General features: G+C 43.8%; 1 protein-coding gene across 1 annotated transcript in view; it reads left to right on the top strand.

Annotated features, from left to right (window-relative positions):
- LOC138582826 (myosin-3) overlaps positions 1 to 20,936 on the top strand; it is a 78,213-nt gene that overhangs the window by 40,634 nt on the left and 16,643 nt on the right. The window contains exons 21-29 of the mRNA XM_069654490.1: positions 4,608 to 4,863; positions 7,637 to 7,879; positions 9,175 to 9,351; positions 9,443 to 9,588; positions 9,682 to 9,772; positions 11,545 to 11,934; positions 12,024 to 12,150; positions 17,122 to 17,240; positions 18,054 to 18,250. Coding sequence (XP_069510591.1) covers positions 4,608 to 4,863; positions 7,637 to 7,879; positions 9,175 to 9,351; positions 9,443 to 9,588; positions 9,682 to 9,772; positions 11,545 to 11,934; positions 12,024 to 12,150; positions 17,122 to 17,240; positions 18,054 to 18,250 — 1,746 coding nt within the window. The remainder of the gene's footprint in view (positions 1 to 4,607; positions 4,864 to 7,636; positions 7,880 to 9,174; positions 9,352 to 9,442; positions 9,589 to 9,681; positions 9,773 to 11,544; positions 11,935 to 12,023; positions 12,151 to 17,121; positions 17,241 to 18,053; positions 18,251 to 20,936) is intronic.

The raw sequence follows: 20,936 nt of genomic DNA, 5'->3' as shown, positions 1-20,936 counted from the left end.
GCATGTCCACACAGTCCACTCCGCTTGATTATATGTTGTGAGGTTGAGCGCATGGAATTCTCTAGGAATCCTGTCCCTTAGTTACCTTTTGGTGTGTGTTTTGCTCCTCTGTCCACCTTCTGCGTTTCCATGTCCTTTTGTGGCACTACACACTCTGCTAGATGCCAGACTTGGCCTACTTGCGCATAATCTCTAGCTGCAGGCTACCTTATACCATTCCAACACATCAGCTTTATTTTTCAAAGGCTTGCTCCTTAGTTAACATAAATGACTTACAGCTCTCTTCTATGACAATCCACTGAACAGGTTCTTCTTCTTGATTAGTTAAAAATAATTTCTCATTTCCCTCTCATCAGATCCCATCTGCATTGTTCATCATATGTTTCTTTATTGCACTTCATCAAACTGAAAATACAGTTTATGCCAGCGTATCCACCAAAGTACTTTATCAACCACGCCCCTTATGTAAGTCTCTTGCTATCACTTGAGTCTTTGAATTTGATATCTCCAATGTCTTTTCGGACATTTTATTTATTATTTCATGGTAAAGTCACACAATCTCTTATCGTCCCATTTTATTTTTGAACAGATTGAAACCAAATGGCATTTTTGGAAGAAGTTATTTTCTCACTATGCTCTTTCTCCTAATACAGTTTCTCTAAAAGTAATTCATTTAATGTAGCACAATTCACACTGACATTTTATCATCATACATAATTTCCTTCTTTTTTTCTTATAACACCCTCTAAAGCTGGCCCTCTCCATGCCCCTTCATATATATCTACATGTAGTTGGGCCCTTCAGATTTATTCAAAGCACCTAATTTACTGAGCGACTGTAAAGCTGTTTTGCCTTCTGATTCCTCTCTTTGCTTGGTACAAAATCTTTTATTAAGTTTTTGACAGGGAGATTTTCCATCATGAACTGTGAATAACGTTGTATCATTTCTAATCTGGACTCTCTTACGAGGCACTTTACAAACAAACTGTTTACTTAATCTAAGATTGCCAGCTCAGGCGCCCCTTATAGGTATCTACTGGCAAAGCCTCAAGTCTGTGATTCACAAAGTTTCAAGTTAACATCTGCCAAGACAGCGATTGTTTATAAACCTTGAGAAAATCAAACAGTGACTGACAGATTCTTAAACCAATGCTTGTCATATTGCATTCCATCATATCTACCTTGTCTTTGCCATTTAAAAGGGGCTCTAACCAACGTTCATCTCCCCCGATCACAAGAGAGCAGCCTAGCCTGAATTGATAGACCACTTTCACTCTTGTACACTTTGGCCTTACTGGTCCTTGTTGGTGAGGTGACGCAGAGCAAACCTTGATATCAAATAGGTCTAGTTTTAATCCAACTACCTCAGTTTAATTTACAAATCAAATGTGTTGCGTCACACACCAGCATATGTATTTGTTCCTAAATTTGTGCATGGCCATAAGGAATGTATTTTCAAGGATCCACCCTGAGTTCCTGCTCACAATGTGTGCTGAGTCATATTAAGGAAATACAAGGAAATATGTAAGGAAATATGTGATTGTCACTGCTATGGTGAATGATCATTTTCAGTTGTTTTTATTTCCACCATGTGGCAGCCTTTGTTCAATTTATCTAGAAATTAAAGACGCGGAAGACGCAACGTTCCTCGTGGTTGTTCAGAGCTGTGTCTGTATTGTATGCGTCGCGGGCCACTCGACACTTACTTTGCACTCATCATATTAAGTCCCCTTCCTCGTCATCCAGATAATGTACTCCTGCTTTGTACAATGTTTGATTTAAAAAATGTATACTACCTTCTACTTCTTCAGGCCTTTTGCCTTCTGTTCCTTCAAATCCTTGCATTGTTTTAACGTCCTCCAAGCTGCTCTTTTGCAGCCTGCATATTTTGCATCTTCCATTCATCGTCCCTTCCTTCGGGTCCATGGTCCCTGGCACACCCCCCCTTATGGATATTCCGTGTTCGGTTGTTGTGAGGTCAGCATGCTGCAGTACTTTGAGCGGTCCTTGGGTTCCATCCTTTGCCCTCCTTCTAATGCCCAGTACTCTTTCACCTACTGGGTATCGTTCTTCTCTGGCATCCTCCAGGCTGTCCTGCTCATATTCTTCTTTTCTGCTCGTGACACCTCCTTTCCTTGTATGAATGAGGCTGGCTATGTTTGCACTTTGTGCCAGCCACAGCCCCACCTGTACTGAGTCCTCGGCCTATATCTTCTATGCCTCATTATCTCCCATTTCTTTATTATTTTGCTCATAACATTTCCTCTCTCTGCATTTGGTACTGCAAATGCGTATCTCCTCAATGGCAGACACCTGTATTTTCTGTACCTCTGACAACCACTGTCTGCCAGCCCTCCTCTGTGTCCTTCCTGTTTAATAACTTCCTTTTTTCTACAAATTACTTTGCCAAATTATATTCAGTTAATATCTCCATAAGGCTTTAACTCACCTTAACTGTAACAATACACTGTCCACGTTCTCGAGTCACACCCATCTTCTTTGTCACCTGATTATAACTCTGCCTTCCTCACTGAGTAAATGTTCTTGACATATGCCCCAATCTCTTGTTAATTTTCTATAAGTTTGCATGTTCCCTCTAAAACTTGTCCACGGCTTGCTTTTATCCAAGGAGACCCATTTTTGGAATTATTCAAATTCTTTTGGAAGTATTCTCCTCCTCTGCATCAGCCCTTCTTTTATGATTGAAATCCATCAAGAAATGGTATGATCAGATTCCTTTTTTTCCTCTCTTTTTGGTAACAGGAGGACCCTGTACTTTCAATTTTAAACAGCCTCATGGTCAACCCTCCACACATAACCGTCTCACAACCGCCCTGGTGATGCTGACCAAGACTGTCCCTTATTCCATTCATGAATATTCATACACTCTTCCCGCTTATTAAGCTGAGCCCAAATACTATCCATTTGTTTAGCTCCTCTCTCCTCACTCAGTATAAGGTCCTCCTGGCTTCTATGGTGCCAACATTTCTTCGTAGTGTGCATTTCATCCCTTGGTTCCAGCATCATTGATAGACAGGTAGTTCTGTACATCATTTGTCAATTTTTGTTAAGCATCATCATTTTTGTCTGTCATCTAAAGGTAACTCTAATGCTGCTTATTCCTGTTCCACTTCTATAAGCCAGTGGTATTGCCTGACTCAGTATAGTTTCAAAACCAATTCATTTGGTGCATTTTAACAAATATAATCTACCAAAATTAGAGAGCAGCAAAATCTTTATAGGACGGTGATTTCATGAAAGCCATACGTGCTAACATGTTAGGTTTCTAATTGCGTCACCTCTGGTAACTCACATCTCAGTCTCTAATTCAGCAGTCCCTATTACTTGCTGCAAGATGTGGTCTCAACTTAAGCATCGATTGATGTCTCGTGTTCTGCTGCATTTCTTACATTACATGCTATACAACTATCCTTTTATCTGGAGTCTTGTGATGTTTTCTCCCCCCGTTGTTAGGATCCCATCCTTCATTGTGTACTCACACCCTCATTTTACATGGGGCGGACCGTGAAATAGAAGCGTAAAAGCAAAGCATAATGCTTGTACGCCGCCATTTACTAGTCTGCTCCATTTTGCAGGAGTGACGAGATGGAAGAAGGGCAAGGAGTGGATCTACGATACCGGTGTGCAGTCATAATGTCGATTGCAAAAAAGTCGAAAACAAAAATGTCGAAAAAAAAATGTCGAAAAAAAAAATTTCATGTGTTTTTTTTTAATTTGTATTTTTTTTGGGTTTGGGTAGTAAAAATAAACGGGGGGCAACCCCCCCCATTAAAAAAATAAATAAATAAACATTCGAAATTATTTTTTTTCGACATTTTTGTATTCGACTTTTTGGAATTCGACATTATCACTATGAACCCACTGCACCGTCCTATTCTTTCTTGTCAGTGCACCTAATGGCACGCCTGCATGAGATTTTCATGCAGGTGTCTAATACGAAGGAACACCTATGGAATCCACCTCAGTTGACACCTGGTCACGACTAGGCGAACTCCATGGAAATCCATTAGTTAACACCAAAGCATATTTTCAGGTGGCGTTTACTTTTCTTTGAGACGGAGCAGAAAATGGGACGAATGAAAGAGGGTTTGCCTTGATTTAACTCTTTCCTTGGCCACTCTGCTTCGTGGACTCATCACCCACACCCATCACCCACAAAATATTTGATATCCTTTATTTAATTTGTGTGTTTAAACTTCCTTGACTACCTGGCGACTTTCCTGTGAAATTGAATACCTTTCTGTGGCAAATCAATGACAAAAACATACTTTGGGCACCCATAGATACCTTTGAAAAGTCTAAGTCAACATATATGAAATTCTCTATGCTATAAGAGACTTTCACTTAGAGCCTAAGTTAACATTCCCATTGGTTAATTTTTGGGAAAATAGTAGTCGTCTGAATAGGTGGATTTAATATGAACTAGAAATGATGTTTAACAATAGCTGTGTCTTTATTACGTATGTATGGATCTAATCACAGATTTTATTGCATGAACCTATGATTGGCATACATACAGTACGACAATTTGCCCAACCGGGACAAATGTTTCTTGCCTAGTTTGTAACAAACTGCTTTCTTTTCAGGGATGCCATTTACTGCCTTCAGTACAACATCCGCTCATTTATGAACGTCAAACACTGGTCCTGGATGAAGCTGTTCTTCAAGATAAAGCCTCTGCTGAGGAGTGCAGAGACCGAGAAGGAGATGGCCAACATGAAGGAAGAGTTTACCAAGACCAAGGAGAGCCTGGCTAAGTCAGAGGCCAGACGGAAAGAGCTGGAGGAAAAAATGGTCAAACTTCTCCAGGAAAAGAACGACCTGCAGCTTCAAGTGCAGTCTGTAAGTGCTTCCAGATGGGTCTTGGTTGTTGGTTTTATTTGGACTTTTGTGGTAATATTTGGGAAAATGCTCATCCACGTGACTGGATCTTTAGCCTCACCAGTATTCTCACATCTGGGACATGATGGGGTGGCCTGGGCAGGGACGAAGATGTGTTTTGACTGGGATTCACGAACACCTGAACTTATTGTGAACTGATTTTGACAAAGAAAACTTCTGAAAGTTACATTGGTTATATAAACGAATCCTGTATTTTTTGTACTGTTTTCTACCGAAAAGGCAAGCATGCTGTTTTCAAAAATTATTTGTATATGTTTGATGTTTGTTTCTATTTGGCCAAACCTTTACTTAACAACACAAGAATGTAATTGTTCCTCTAGTGCTGCCTTTTCAATGTCTTTCTTCGTCCAATGAAAGCCATCACAATATAGACTACGGGCCTCATTACGACCCTGGCGGAGTGGGTTTACGCCAGCGTTATTCGCGGCGGACCCGTCCGCCCTACTACGAGTTCCCGTAGCGCCATGGAGCGTTTTCCGCCTGGTTTTTCCGGGCGGAGAAATCCATGGCGCTACGGGACCTTGTTGTTAATTACGCCACCGTATTTTACGGTGGCATAATTAACGCCTTCCCCACTCCCATTATACCCTATGGGGCAAAAATGGGAATGGGGAAGGGTAAAATGGGGGATGGGGATTTACCGCCCCGCCAAGGTCGGAATGGGGCGGAAAATCCGCCAACCCCCATGGCGCTATCGGCAGCTTTCCGCCGTGCTCCATGGTGCATTTTGCACCGCGATTTCCGCCAGGGTCGTAATGAGGCCCAACATGTTTTTGAAAAGTGTTAAGAAAATGAGATTCTCGTTGATGACACCATTCCTCCTTCACCCCCTTTACATGTTTGGTGTGTGCATAATAATCTGTCTTTCTATGCCCCCAGTGGTGGTTCATTGGTTGTGTATTGCCTGCACATTTTTTGGAAGGTCTGGCGTATCTTCATAACTGTAAAACAGTGCATATTTATCAACATAGCCGTAGAGTTCTGAGCAGTGGCGAATATGGCATCAAATCCCTGCTGCGCTGGTGGTCTAAACTGAAGGAGGCCACCAAGAACCAAGGGAAGAGATACATAATACCAGTAGATTCCAATGCGGAGGACTATTAACATATTTGAACATTCAACGCATTGTTATCATAAAGAAATCATGTGCCAGGAGACACCAAAACTAATTTACAACACCCTGCATCTTCTGTTTGCCGCCACACGCAGCTGCCGAAGGTAGATGAAGATAACAGCTGGGCCGCACATGCGAGATACTCAAGTAACTGGTGTCCCGCTACAGCAAGAGCCGAGGGTGGATTTAGGAGCAAACGGTTCCCATGCGAGCCCATGCAAGAGTTGAAAAGATGGCAAGGGAGAGGAGGCTGCTCCCCCTGTCACCCACTTCTGCTTCCTCAACTGTTATTGTGTTACAGAAGGAGCTGAGGATGGCAGAAGCGGGAAACTCTAGTATCTTGGCACATTGGCTAGCGCAACGCAGTACTAGGGGTCTGACGTCACTCTGGTCTACCCCAGCTTCCCACGCCCGCAGCACCTGATGCAATGAAGCAGCAAGTACTCTGGGTGTAGGAGGGTGAGGCTTTCAGTGTCACCGCCACCCCCACTTCATTGCCAACAGCAGAGTCCATAGTCCAAGCCCCTCTGTATCCTGGTGAGGCAGGGGTTAACCGCTTGGATGTGGCAAAGGCTATATTGCAGGCTATATTATTTAGTTTGGATAATAAGGAGATGTGTCAGTTACTATTTGTATGATTTGCTGTGGCGCCTCAATAATAGCTTGTGCCACGAGGACGTGGCTGGCCGCATCCGGCGCAATATGTTGGTCTGCACAGGGTTGGGTTGTCCATGTGTAGGCGGAAAATCCTGCAGGGAAAAGTGGAGGCAGGGACTGAGCGCATGGATTATTCGGACATTGACCTGTTGAGGCAGTGGCCGGACACCGGCTAATGTAGTGTAATGCCTCTAGGTTGTTTTCAATGGGAAGCCACTCATTCCAATGTCCTAATTCTGAACAAAGGTTGGGCAACAAGGCACCAAACAATAAACATACAATAAAGAGGTTTGACAGTGGCAACATGAACACACTTTCTGTCATTAGTAGTGGTCGCTGTCTGACTATCTCCGAAATAAGTGAGGGGGGGGAGCAATGGTTCTAGCTTAGGTACATTTTTCAGCAAGTTTAAGGACTGACGATTTTACTGGGGGCTCCCATGAATAGCAGTGATTCATACACTTTCTTTTACTTAGACCCTCATCGGGGTGCCTGTTACTACCTAAGGGGGGATTTTCTGAAGTTGCGACTTTAGCCCAGTGCTTGCACTTCAGAGCGTGTATGTATGTATGTTACTCGCTCATATAAATGCCCAGTCAGGGAATAGTTGATACCGCTGTGGTTCTGTGGACCGTGTTTACTGTGCTGCCCACAAAACGCCACCCACAGAAGCCCGCCAACAGCAGTGCCACTCCAGAGCGACCTCAGACAGGTGACTATTAGACCTAGAATCTCTTGTACGCCAGTGCAGCCTCGTGGAGTCTCGCTTCCCAAGGAAAGCGTACGTACGAAAAACTCATTTCATAACCAAAGTACAATCTTAATGCACGTGAGAAATGCAAGAATTTAAATGATTGCATGTTTTATGTATGCACATGATATTGGAAGTAGTCTTTTCAGCCGCACCTGAGTAAAACTTATGCCTAATTTTTCCTCCTTAAGGAAACAGAAAACTTGACAGATGCGGAGGAGAGATGCGACCAGTTGATTAAAAGCAAAATCCAGTTGGAGGCCAAGATCAAGGAGCTCAATGAAAGGCTGGAGGACGAGGAAGAGTCCAACGCTGAGCTGACCGCCAAGAAGAGGAAACTCGAGGACGAGTGCTCCGAGCTCAAGAAGGACATCGATGACCTCGAGCTGACACTGGCCAAAGTGGAAAAGGAGAAGCATGCCACTGAGAACAAGGTGTGCGCTCGAGGTTTACTCCCGATGTGTAGTCCTGTAGTCACCCAGAAAACGCCCACCTTCAGCACACACTCCCTGTTATGGGAGGGGCACAGAGGGGGCCAAAGACAAAAGTAGGGGGGCACAGACAAAAGTAAAGGGAGAACATGATCACTGCTCATCTTAGGTAGGGGAGGCACAAGGGGGGGCACAGGGTTTCACAGGGGGGGCCCTCGCCCTCACAGGCCCCCCCCCAGCGACACCACTGTCGCCATGGCTGTATAGCCATTGTGTTGCTTATAAGTCCATTGGCAGCTATTGGACACAACAGTTTAATCTAAACCGAGCATTTCACAGTGGTGTACAATGAAATAGGTGCGCGTGGCGTTCACATCACGGCACCGTGTTTCCACAGCTGCCATACACACAGACAGGAAAGGGCTCTGTCTAGGGCTTTCTCAGAGCTGAGCTTCATCAGTGCAGCCTCATCTCTCACACCTATGTGTGAATTGTCCTCCTCACAAATCCTAAGTAACAGCAGCAGCAGCTCCCCCATAGAAACAGGATGATGGACGAGTCCAGCAACAGCATCACAGACCACTCGAGCATCACTCTGGTGTGTTACAACATATTCTGGGGAGGGCTGGGCAGTCACTTCCTTTGTGCTTCATTCCAGGCCAGTCAGAAGATGTAGGCTGCCCATCCTCATCATGGTGCACCACCCTCTTACTGAGGACCCAAAAAAGGCCCTATTGCCCTGGGAAGAATGAGAAGCATAGGGCTAGATGGAGAGAAAGGCATGCACTGCAAGGTTCAGAGGCAAAGGAATGGAAGAAGGAAGGATGAATAGAGAGAGAGAGAGACAGACTTGAGTGGATGCAGTGGCGGACAACGTCTGAGAATTGGAAGTCAGTAAAACGAAGGGAAGGAGGTAGCAGCAGCTAGACAGAGAGAAGTCAAGAGTAGAGGGAGAAAGGGATGGTTTATGATTAAAACGCTCAGATTTGTAGTGTATAGTATTGGGAATAGTGAGTAACGTGCAGAGGGGAAGGAGCAATATGGTGATAGGATACATGGAAATGTACCTGTTTTACTGTCAAGGAAAGTATTCAGTGACTTTCTGAAAGTCTCTAATATACAGCGGCCATAATATTTTTCATGAGGATTCAGTTAACATTCATTCAATGATATCTTACAGAGCGGTTCTTTAGAGAGAGCGCGCGTCACCTCTACTGAAGAGTTGAATTCATTAAAAGAATATGAATGAGCTGATCACTGTAAATAAATAATTCACTAATCGTCACTTTTTCTCCCAGGTGAAAAATCTCACCGAAGAAATGGCAGGTCTGGATGAAACTATTGTGAAATTGACCAAGGAAAAGAAAGCTCTTCAAGAGGCCCACCAGCAAGCTCTGGATGACCTCCAAGCCGAAGAAGACAAAGTCAACTCGCTGACCAAGATTAAGTCAAAGCTGGAACAGCAAGTAGACGACGTATGTATCTTTATCCCGGGGAGAAATGTAAATACAATGGGTCGTCTCAATCAATGGGGACATTGACAATAGATGTGTTGTCTTCCTGTAGCTGGAAGGCTCCCTGGAACAGGAGAAGAAACTTCGCATGGACCATGAAAGGTCAAAGAGAAAGCTCGAGGGTGACTTGAAGTTGGCCCAGGACACCATTATGGATCTTGAAAATGACAAGCAGCAGATGGATGAAAGGCTGAAGAAGTACATAGCCTGCCAGATGCATTCATGTTCTTTTTTTTTTACACAAAACTCGTTTCGTTTTACTAACTTGACTTGTTTTTGGTTCTGTTGCAGAAAGGACTTTGAGATAAGTCAGCTGCTAAGCAAGATTGAGGACGAGCAGACACTTGATAATCAGCTTCAGAAGAAAATCAAAGAACTGCAGGTTCGACTCTTTGCACATTTCATCGAGTCCTTTAGCATCTCTTTATGTATTTGCACATATTAGAGGGCGTTTCTGGGCATTAAAAGCAAATCCCAAATTCACAAGCAGGATATGATTTTAAATGCGCAGAAATTAGGGTTATCCCCCGCGGCTATTTGGAACAGGAACAGGAGCAGGAGGAGATCATGACTTCTGACCCTGTCATGAATTTGTCTTTTAGTGTAATAGACACGGTTTAAACCCTGGCTGTCACACTTGCATTTGCATCCCCCCAAACATGGATGGATGGAAATGTTTTTTGTTTGTTTTAAAGGCCTGTGTCCTGAAAGTGGCACACATGAAACCAGCACATTCCTGCACTTCTTTCATTTGCGCTATTCTTTGAGAATCTGGTACTCTGCATCTATTTGGGAAAGGATGAATACTCACGGAGGTCAAAAAAAGAACAAAAACACTGGTGTATGAGTTCTTCTTTGAGTAGCAATGTAACACCACATACATTAGATGCCGCTTATCCAGGAGGCATAGGCCTATAGAAAAACTGCAAGCAGCTGCACTGGACATGGTACTTATTCATAACTCACCCTGAGCAGGCATCCTCTACCAGGATGGCATTCCAGATACCCAGCACATATACTGAGAGACTGCTGCCCGCACACTATGAATCAAGTGCATACGCTTTACTACGCTTTACAATAAATGTGATATCCACAGGAGTGCTCACTCCAGGATAAATTGTGTGGTTGGATGGCTTATGGTGAGGGCATGTAGGAAAGAGGCAGTGAAACAAGACTGGCATGAAGTGCCACTGGATCACAAAAAGATGTTAGGGAGAAACATCATTTTCGTTTTCCGATTCGATTGAAGTATCAGATGTTTGTTTTGCCCTGCAAGCATTGTAATTGCACACAGAAACTATGGCTCACAGGAAGTCTTCAGTTACAGGAAGTCCTTGCCCAGAAGACGCTGGTGCTCACAGGTAGTCCTCTCTTGGAGTTAACTCCAGCTGAGGGTAAGGCGAGAGGTAGGCCAGTCTCCACATTAGATGCTGTGAATCAGGAGGATGGGGGCACTTAAAAAACCTGGTATTGGAGGGAAATGTGACCGGGACTGGCCAGAACAGCCCTACTGGTCTGCTCTGGAGTTCTGTGGCATGGCCTTGCACATGGTCCAGATATGAAGCAATGTTAAGGGGTTGTCAGAGGGTCCTCCTTGAAATAGAAAACATACTTCATTTCCTGAGGTGCCTTCTTCTGCCTTTATTTTTACCACTAAGATTCCTAAGCAGTATTGTGGGGAAGTCTCTGTAATCAAATGTGCTCACTATTTTAACGTGTGAATGAGCATTTTTGCGTCCCTCCATTCTCGTGTTATGAAAGGGACATTACTGTGATGATCACATGCACTAAAACTGGTGCCATAGAAAGAACATAGTAAGATCACCTGGAACCTCACAGAGCCACTGAGATGTAATGTAAACAATATTTTAATTTTGATTGCCATATAATGTTAGCTTAAAATGAAAATACATATTATAATTGTTTCTGACATCAGGATTTAAGTGGCTTAAAACCATTTACTGTAACAAATGTGTGCATATGAGAAGACATTTTAAGGCCGAAAATGGTACTCATCCCACAGTGACTTTGCTATACAATTTATGGTTCAGAGGAAAGTATTGGGTAGGAAAACACCCTATACCATGTTTTTATACAAGAACATCTGTAAAGACAAAGGGCGCAATCATCAGTGACTGCTACTCTTCCCTTTAGGCCCGCGTGGAAGAGCTGGAGGAAGAGATGGAAGCTGAGCGGGCGGCCCGGGCAAAGGCAGAGAAGCAGAGGTCTGACTTTGCACGCGAACTTGAGGAGATCAGTGAGCGCCTGGAGGAGGCTGGTGGAGCCACCTCTGTCCAGATTGAACTGAACAAGAAGCGGGAAGCTGAGTTTCAGAAGATGCGCCGGGATTTGGAAGAGGCCACCCTGCAGCACGAAGCCACGATGGCAGCACTCCGCAAGAAGCACGCGGATGGCGCCACCGAGTTTGCCGAACAAATCGATAGCTTGCAGCGCGTCAAGCAGAAGCTGGAAAAGGAGAAGAGTGAATTTCGGATGGAGATTGATGACCTCACAAGTAACTTGGAAAATGTTTCTAAAGTGAAGGTACATTTCACCACTTCCTACAGGGAAACATTGTACACTTAAACATGACAGAAGGACAAATAATGACCAGCTTTGTGACTTGCTTTCAGGCTAACCTAGAGAAAATGTGTCGTGCACTCGAGGATCAGCTGAGTGAGGTGAAGTCTAAGAGTGAGGAGAATCAAAGGGGGATAAGTGACCTGGCAACGCAGAAGGCCCGCCTCCAGACAGAAGCAGGTAACTGTTACACAGGCAGATGCAACATTATACCTTCAAATGTTAGAAGATGCTGTACTGCCACTAAGGGATTTCATTGCCTCCTGGGAGATCGGTTCATTGTGTAAGTGATATCTTGATGGCTGGGGTTCTAGTCTCTCGCTCTGCTTCAGGCACATGCAGCAACTTACATGTTGCAATCAGTGGCACATGCAATGGAGGCTTATTGGTGTCCCCTGAGACTCACCCTGTGTGCAAAGCTTTGATTCTGGCTTCTTTTAGGATCACGGCACAGTGGCATACAGTAAAGCCTTTATTGATGCAATATTTGTGATGTTATAATATGTTACCGTATGTTACAGGACTTGTGTCGCTGCACACGTTTTCTGTATTTTGGTAGTCAATTTCTGAATAGTGTAATACTAACTGTTGGAAGCTAATGCCTGTTTCGGGATGCTTATCCACGGAAGAGTTTGGAAGAACGTATCCATGATTTTCTCAAAGAACTCTAGTTTGTTATTCTTTCACCATATTCAATCATTTTTCACACTAACTGAATTAGTCACATTTCCGAACCCTGGCTTTGGTTGGACATAATGCTTGACCACTCCAGCCTCCCCTTTCTCTCACTTTAAAAAAAAGCTGCTCCTAAGCCTCCATGCGCCCAAAAACAATTGGAACTAAGTCTATTCTGTTTCAATAACTGAATTCGTAAAATTAATTACAAATAGCCATTGACTAAAGTGCTGGAGGAACCTTTGGGAATCGGTTCCACAGGGCAGCGTATGGTTGAGTCACTGGGGCTCTGGGAGGCTTGAGTAACTGGTCTTTCTGTCTCCTTGTGGGGATTGGGCACATTTCAATGATGTGTTAACTAGACATAGAAAGTGGGTGTAAGAGATGTTGTTAAAGTAACTGTGATGTGGTGCATGGTTACGCTTAATACACTATTTAGGCATGGCGGGCACGAGAGGGAATCTAACAATACGGCTTTGTTTTGGCCTTTTAATAATATTAAACCTTCAGAGTGATCCTTGAAAGCTTTTCATTTGTAACAGAATACACTTCAGACTTTAAGTTCCTATTGTACACTTTTCCATGTTCTGGTTTTATAGGCACCATGCCCGAAATCAGCTAAATGAATTTGAAGTTGGGTTTGAAAGTGCTTTCTCCAATTCGACCCTCTGTGTTTAGCCTTGGCCACAAAGTGCAGACACTAGTGAGGTAAACGCCTGCCCCAGCTGAGCCACAGTCTTCTCTGTTTCCTGGATCCTATTACTGGTCAAGCCCTGATGCACCAATGCCCCTCCAGAGAGCATAATGATAGTCTAGGTGAATGGCCATACATGCCTGTATCACATCATTACCTCATCCTGGGCGATGGGTGACTACATTACATTAAAGCTTTCCAAAATGTTACCTGTGATTACATTGTGATTACATTGGACGATCAAGCAAGCATAAACGCTGTGCTGTTATAATGTTGACTGCAAAAAGTCGAAAACAAAAAGGTGGAAAAAAAAGTCGACAAAAAAATCAAATGTTTTTTTATTTGTATGTTTTTTTGGGTTTAGCTATTAAAAATAAACAGGGGTTGTGGGGGAACCCCCCATTAAAAAATAAAAAAAAATAAAAAAAAATAAAAAATCATTCTATATTTTTCTTTCAACATTATTTTTTTCGACATTTTTGTTTTTGACATTTTCTCTATAAACCAGCATAAACTATGACTATTTTTGTAGACGTCATTGTACTGGATTCATGTCTCAAAGTGACCCAAGACTCATGACTAGCCTAAGTGTGAAGGCGCATATGACTCAAGATCTCATCTGTGTGTTGCTTTACGCATGCGTTCTGAATATTTCAATGTATTAAACGTCTGGGGATTTAGCTCAATATCTCATAGGTACAGTCATGCTCACATGACACGAAGTACATGCTACATATCCAAGGAATAACATTACTAAAAAATAGCAAACTGCATATACACAATATGCCTGCCGTCTGGACATCGAAGGCCGTTGACGCAAAACTCTCTGGCCAGGAAGGCACAAGAGTTTTGGTGGAAGAACTCTAGAGGATCAAGACTCTGACTTATGCTACTTTCTCCCATTTGCTATCCACCTCGAAGCTGACTTTTTCAAGTTCCCCAAAGGTCTGAAGCCTCTTCTAACATGTGTTTTATGCAAACATATGCTGATTATCCACTGACACTTGATGTTACATTTTCTATGTTGGTTTCTACTATGTACTTCATGTGGAATCAAAATGTCCCATGCTTCGAAAGAGCGTGATAGGATCCAACCTGCAGACGTTTCCAGTGTACTAGTTAGACATAATTGAGAACTTCTTACGACTATTGTGATGATTCGCCAGGAATTGTCACTGCTCCCCATGGGGGATCCCTTTCCAATGAGGCTAGGGAGGTGCAGCTGCTACCCAATAGTCCCCCTAGGAGTGGTTTAATGTGGGAAGGACTCATGTCGAGGGACTCCCCTCTGGAGATAAGGACTATCACCTAGGGTATAGCACTTTGGCCAATGTCACACCCCAACCTTCCCTAACCCTCCCTTTTATGCCAAACTACCTTCTTGAGAGTAGATCCATGTGTTTCTATAGTGTAGGAGAAACAGCAAAAACAGAAAGTACCAGGATGAAGTAGAGCAAAGATGACATGAAGATCATTGACTGTGCTAGTACTGGTACGAGGTAGCCCTGAAGATGCATAAGGAACCATCTATCAAGATCAACAAAGGACTTTGATAGTCTTCCAGGGCGGGACTGGCAACAAAGTATAAGAAGAGAAGAAGGACTGAAGATTTGATCAAGCCCAGACAAGAGAGGCAGCAGGTCTGGAAACCATCCAGAGAGGGAGTTTCTAATCCTGTCGGCTGACCAGAGAAACCGAGGAGCGGAGGATGCCAGTGAGGCGCTGGGGGAGTTCTCTGTGGGTCCAGCTGGAGTGGACCCAAACACAAAATAGACAGAGGACACCGAGCACTCCAGTGGAGTGTGGAGCAAAGGTGCTGCTGCTGCTGCAGAAGCAGAGGAGAGAAGCCTGAAGAGCCGGAGAGATGTACCCCAGTTCCAGGTAGCCCCGGTGGCATACTGAAATCCCAGAGAAGACAATGGGAGGTACAAGATACCTGGAGAGGACACAGGGTGGAGGAGAGGCAGGCTCATGCGGCTCTCCACATGCCCAGTAGTAGCCATCAAACTATTGGGATGGACGGACTGTGCAGCTGAGGAGAACTTCCTCGTCACTGTGGCATTAATAAGTCCACCGACCACCAGGGAAGGGTCTGGGACCCCATCACAACTGAAACGATCATCCGAGGAGAACTTCCTCATTGCAGTGGCATCAATAAGCCCACTGACTACCAGGGAAGGGTCTGGGACCCCTCCACAAGTGAAGCAAACCTTCAAGGAGAACGTTCTTGTCACAATGGTATCAATAAGCCCACTCACCACCAGGGAAGGGTCTGAAACCCCTCCACATCTGAAACAAGCATCCAAGGAAAACTTCCTCATCAAAGTGGTGGCAAAAAGCCCACTAATCACCAGTGAATCGTCTAAGACCCCAACACCAGCGCATTGAGCATCCGAGGAGAACTTCCTCGCCCCAGTGGCAACAATAAACATACTGAACACCAGAGAAGGGTATGGGACTCTAACCCAAGTGAACTTAGCAACAGAGGAGAACCTCATCATTACAGTGGCAACAATAAACCCATTGACCACCAGAGAAGGGTCTGGAACCCCGCCTTAAGTATACAAAGCATCCAAAGAAAACATCCTTGTGGCAGCGAAGAGTCCACTGAGGCTCGGAAAAGGTTTGGGATTGTGTTATTTGCACAAGAAGTGGGCAAAAGATATGTCAAGGTGAGAGTGATGGAAAAGAGCTCTCAAACACCAGGAGACAGGAGTCATTGGGCCTCATTACGAGGTGGGCGGAATGGGTTTACCGGCACCAGTAATGGTGCCGGTGCCAGGAAACGCATTCTGCCCTATTATGAGGTTCCCTTGCGGGACCCGCTCAGAACATCTGGTCAGACCAGACGTCCTTTGCGGGTCCTGCAAGGGGACCAGGGAGCTAATAATGGGCCCGTTATTAACGGGCCCGTGGTTAGCTCCATCCCCATTCCCATTGAACCCTATGGGGGCTCAAATGGGAATGGGGATGGGTTTTTTGAATGAGGAATTACTGGGTCCTCCAAGGTTGGAATGAACCGGTAATTCCTCATTCAAGGAACCCGGACACGATTTTGGAGGCAGCCATGGCGCTAATACGACCATGGCTACCTCCAAACTCGTAATGAGGCCCATTCTCTTGGTTGAGAGACTGAAAGCCTTTTTGATAAATTCAAGAGACGCCAGGGGAAGGGAGTCATTCCCCCTGCATTTTTTCTGAACTATTTTGGATAGTGCAGACCAATACCACGAGAAGGGAGCCATTCTCCTGGTCTTGAAATTTGAAGAAACTGAAAGCTTTATGCTCAGGAAACACCAGGAGAAGGGAGTCATTCTCCTGGTTCTGAAATTTGACTGGTTCAAAGGGTTGTTGTAACCACAAGCCAGGGGAAGGAAGACATTCCCCTCTGGCAACCTTTTGCCAAAGTACATTTTTGGGAAGAGCATCCAAATACCAGGAGAAGGGAGTCATTTCCTGGAGAAGGAACTTTCTGTTCACTTATTCTTTAGTTGTAGTGCAAGGGATAGATGTAGGTTGAGACACAGGAGAGTAGAGTTTGATTTCGACAGTCATTCTGGCTAATCCTTCAGTATTAACCTGAGGCAGGGAAAACCCTCTTAGAAGATAGGGATTGTGAGGGTTTCTTCCTTTTTGAGAAATGCATATTTTTAGCAACCAAAATGCCACCCTTGTGTCAGCATCCTTCTTCCACACCCTTACACTATGCATGCAACATGTCTACTGTTTTGCAATGTACCACTCTTTCTCAAATTAGCTAACACCATATTGATTTATCGTAGGTGAATTGGCCCGTCAGCTCGAAGAAAGAGAAAGCTTAGTGTCTCAGCTCTCCAGGACCAAACAGGCGTTTACTCAGCAAATTGAAGAATTTAAAAGACAACTAGAAGAAGAAACCAAGGTATTAATATCTAAATAAATGTGGATTAGACAGACGTCACATTAACATTTGACCATGCCTTTTCATGTTCACGTACCACACTTTCATGCAGTATTATTGGTTACGTTTACTGTGCATTACTTCATAATTACTCATCACGGTTTTAAAAATAGTCTTAATCTTAACCTATTAGAAGGAACTTTGCTTAATATTTAGGATTTTATTTGTGTATTTTTATTGTAGAATACATCATTATAAAAAGCATCCACTTGTACATGAGCTAAATCAATATTGCAATGAATACATTGCACACATTAGCAATGGCAGGAAACAAGGGTAGGTTTCACATATGGTTCACACTTTGAGAAAGAAACAAATCATAGCTTCCTAATAAATATCTCATTTCTCTTAATATGTTTTCTGGAAAAGTGGGCTTTGTTCTCTATCCAAACAATTGTCTGTGAGCAGATTAGTTGCAGTATAACAGGACCGCAGCGGGTCAGTTGATGGGTTAATTGATGGGACACTAGTGCCCAAATTGTGTTGACGACCAATTTTGTTTAGCTGCATGTAAGTAGCATATGTCTGGGAGAAGACCCAAATAAAGTCTAAACGCCAGTACAATGATTCGATTTTGAGACAAAACAAGGCTATGGAAAGCTACATTACTACTCCATTTTCTACATCTTTTACTATTCGTAGATGAAGAACCTTTTGGGTGCCCTAAAGGATGCCCGAGTTATAGCACAGTGGTATCTAAAGTATGAATCATTCTTGCGTAGTATTACCTCAGGACTGCCGTTCAGATTTGACGCTCAATGCTTTCTATGGTAGGCTAAGAATGCTCTCGCGCATGGTCTGCAATCTTCCCGCCATGACTGCGACTTACTCCGGGAACAATATGAAGAGGAGCAGGAGGCCAAGGCGGAGCTGCAGCGGGCATTGTCCAAAGCCAACAGTGAAGTTGCCCAATGGAGGACCAAATATGAGACGGATGCCATCCAGCGCACAGAGGAACTGGAAGAGGCCAAGTACTGTATCTTAATAATATCTATTTGTCTACAAAAATACAGAAAAAAATTAAATTGGGTTGGTATAATTGATTACATTGCAGTTATGCCTTCTATTTACCCATCTAAATGTGCCCCACAGACACACACACACCCCTTATAGTGTAAAAGTGTATATATTGCTAAATAGATTGAGCCTCATTACAACTCTGCAGGTCCGGGAATAAGGGAGTCAGTCCCAAAGTACCAGCATACTTTCCGGACCGGCAAACTACAGCTCTGACCTGCCGGCGGCAACAGCCCGGGTAGGCACAGGTGTCACTGAAGCACCTGCACTGTTACCAACAGTCCGGCGGCAAACCGCCACTAGCACCGGAGGGTTACCGCCGGACTTGCAATGCGGCCCATTGTCTTCAATCATAAGAAAAAACATATGGTAATACATTTCAGACTGTTTCTATCTACCTGTTGTCAAAAGTAATTTGAATTATTGTAGGCATCAGGAATGAAAAAAAAATGGTTTCATTATTCATGACTTTAACAATATCTAATCTATCATCTCCTGAAAGCTTTCACTCAGATGTCAGGCTAACACATACCTGTGTCAAATCTAATCTCATTTATCCCTTGGTTTCCAATAATACCACTATTGACCTGGGTCTTTGGGATGCCAGGTCCTTATGCAACAAACATACTGCGGTCCTGGACATATTTCTAAGATTACACTTTGACTTTTTATGTATCACCGAAACTTGGATTTTACCCCACGACACAACTGTTGCTGCTTCTCTAACTACATCTCTATCTTTGTTTGCCCATGTCCCCTGAGCCACAAGTAGCGGGGCAGGGGGGCACTGGCATGCTCTCTCATTCTTGTTTCTCTTCTGCTCCCCCTCCGGTTGCTATTCCATCTTATTCTTCCTTTGAATATACTTATAAAATCTTTACTACACCTCATGCTATTTCATTTATTATTGTCAATCATCCTCCTGGGCCTGTTGGCTCTTTCTGCAATGACATTGAACATCTCTTGTCCCACATCTTGCCTAGCCCCACTCCAGTTGTACTACTAGGGGACTTTAACCTTCACTTATCTTCTGCTCACTCCACTATTCCATTTCTTTCTGTTCTTGACTCCCACTTTCTTTCGCCTCTTGCGACTCCCTCCATGCATATATCTGGTTCCTCTCTTGATTTAATTTTCCTCTCGACTTTTACTGCTTTCCCAGTACTAGCTTTACCTATTTACTTATCAGATTATTATCTACTCTCAGTATCAGTTTTGTCCTCAATCTCTCAGAGCACCCCTGTCCTCTCTCTTCCAACAGTATTCTTTTGGCGTGACCTATGAAGCTTTAATCCTACACTTTTTAATGCTACCTGTACTGCTATTCTTCCTCCTCCTTCACTCTTTTCTGCCCTCAATGCTGATGAGGGGGTATCTGTTATTTCCTCATCTCTTTTTCTCTGTCTTGACCACCTCTATCCCTCGTCTTATTTCCATCCTACCCGGAAACCTTCTCAACCTTGGCTATCCCCTCACCTTCACTGTATAATAATAATTTTTTGAATTTAGCATTTATATAGCGCTATGAACCCTCAGGTATCTGAGCGCTGCTTATTATTACCCACGGTGTGTGGTGCTCATTTACTGACCTCGGAAGGCGTTTGGCCATGCCGGGATTCAAACCTACGTCAGCAGGCTCTGCACAGATGTCAAAGTGAGCGCTCTACTCGCTGTGCTATCGGACCGGCTATCTATGCGCCGTTTTCTTCTCCGACTTGAAAGCCGTTGGCTTATATCTAAATCTGCAGCTGATCGTTCTTCCTACTTTTCCTATCACGCTCTCTATGACACTGTCTACTCTCTGCAAAGCGTGCCAATTTCTGTGATCTTCTTCACACTCAATTTACCCATCCTAGGCATCTTTTTCCAACTTGCACAACTTCTCTCTCCTCCCATTCCTGACCATTCTCTTAACTCCACTTAGTCCGCTTCTGATTTTCCTCATTTTCTTCAAAAGTTCTTTCTCTTCGTCAAGCTATTGAAAACTCTCTTCCCCTAGGCACATCACCACCCTCTCTTTCTACTCCTTCTTCTTTCATTTCTCACTGTGTTCCTGTTTTATAATACTGATGTTCTTCTCCTACTTGCCAAGACCCACCGTACTGCTACTCCCAATGATCCAATTCCCTCTGCTCTTATACCTACGGCCTATCCTATACCTTGGAATTTCCATAGCCTAAAAGGTGGGTCTAGCAGAACAAATGTCCATTGTAAGGGAGGCAGAGCTTACAGGCCATTCCTTTCTCGCTGTTCCCTCAGATACATTGGATCGTTGGCTTCTCCAGTTCTGGTAATCAGTACAGTGGTAAAGCATGAAGACAGTCCCTTTAAGGGACAGCAAATTCCAGGCAAGCTCCTCCAAAAGGCTGACCCACACTGCTTCATCGTTTGCTGATCCTCAGAGTACAGAATTCTGGAATGTTACAGATGAGTCTCCCATTAGGGCAGTGACAAATTCTGGCTTACCTAAAACTAATATCAACCCACATTTTACTACACTGCAACATCACTTCCTTTTTTTGGACGTCCCAATTTTGTTCCCGACCCTGAACAAAAACAGAGGAGGACTTCAGTCAGTGGAAAGAGACTCTCACAGTGAAAATATCTTCCCTCTGAACTTCAAAAGGGAAGCCATTTTCC

This window comes from Ambystoma mexicanum, chromosome 3q (genome assembly GCF_040938575.1).
Source record: "Ambystoma mexicanum isolate Mex_15411 chromosome 3q, UKY_AmexF1_1, whole genome shotgun sequence".
NCBI lineage: Eukaryota > Metazoa > Chordata > Amphibia > Caudata > Ambystomatidae > Ambystoma > Ambystoma mexicanum.
Note: the sequence above shows the minus strand (reverse complement) of the source record. Positions and strands in the feature narration are given on the sequence as shown.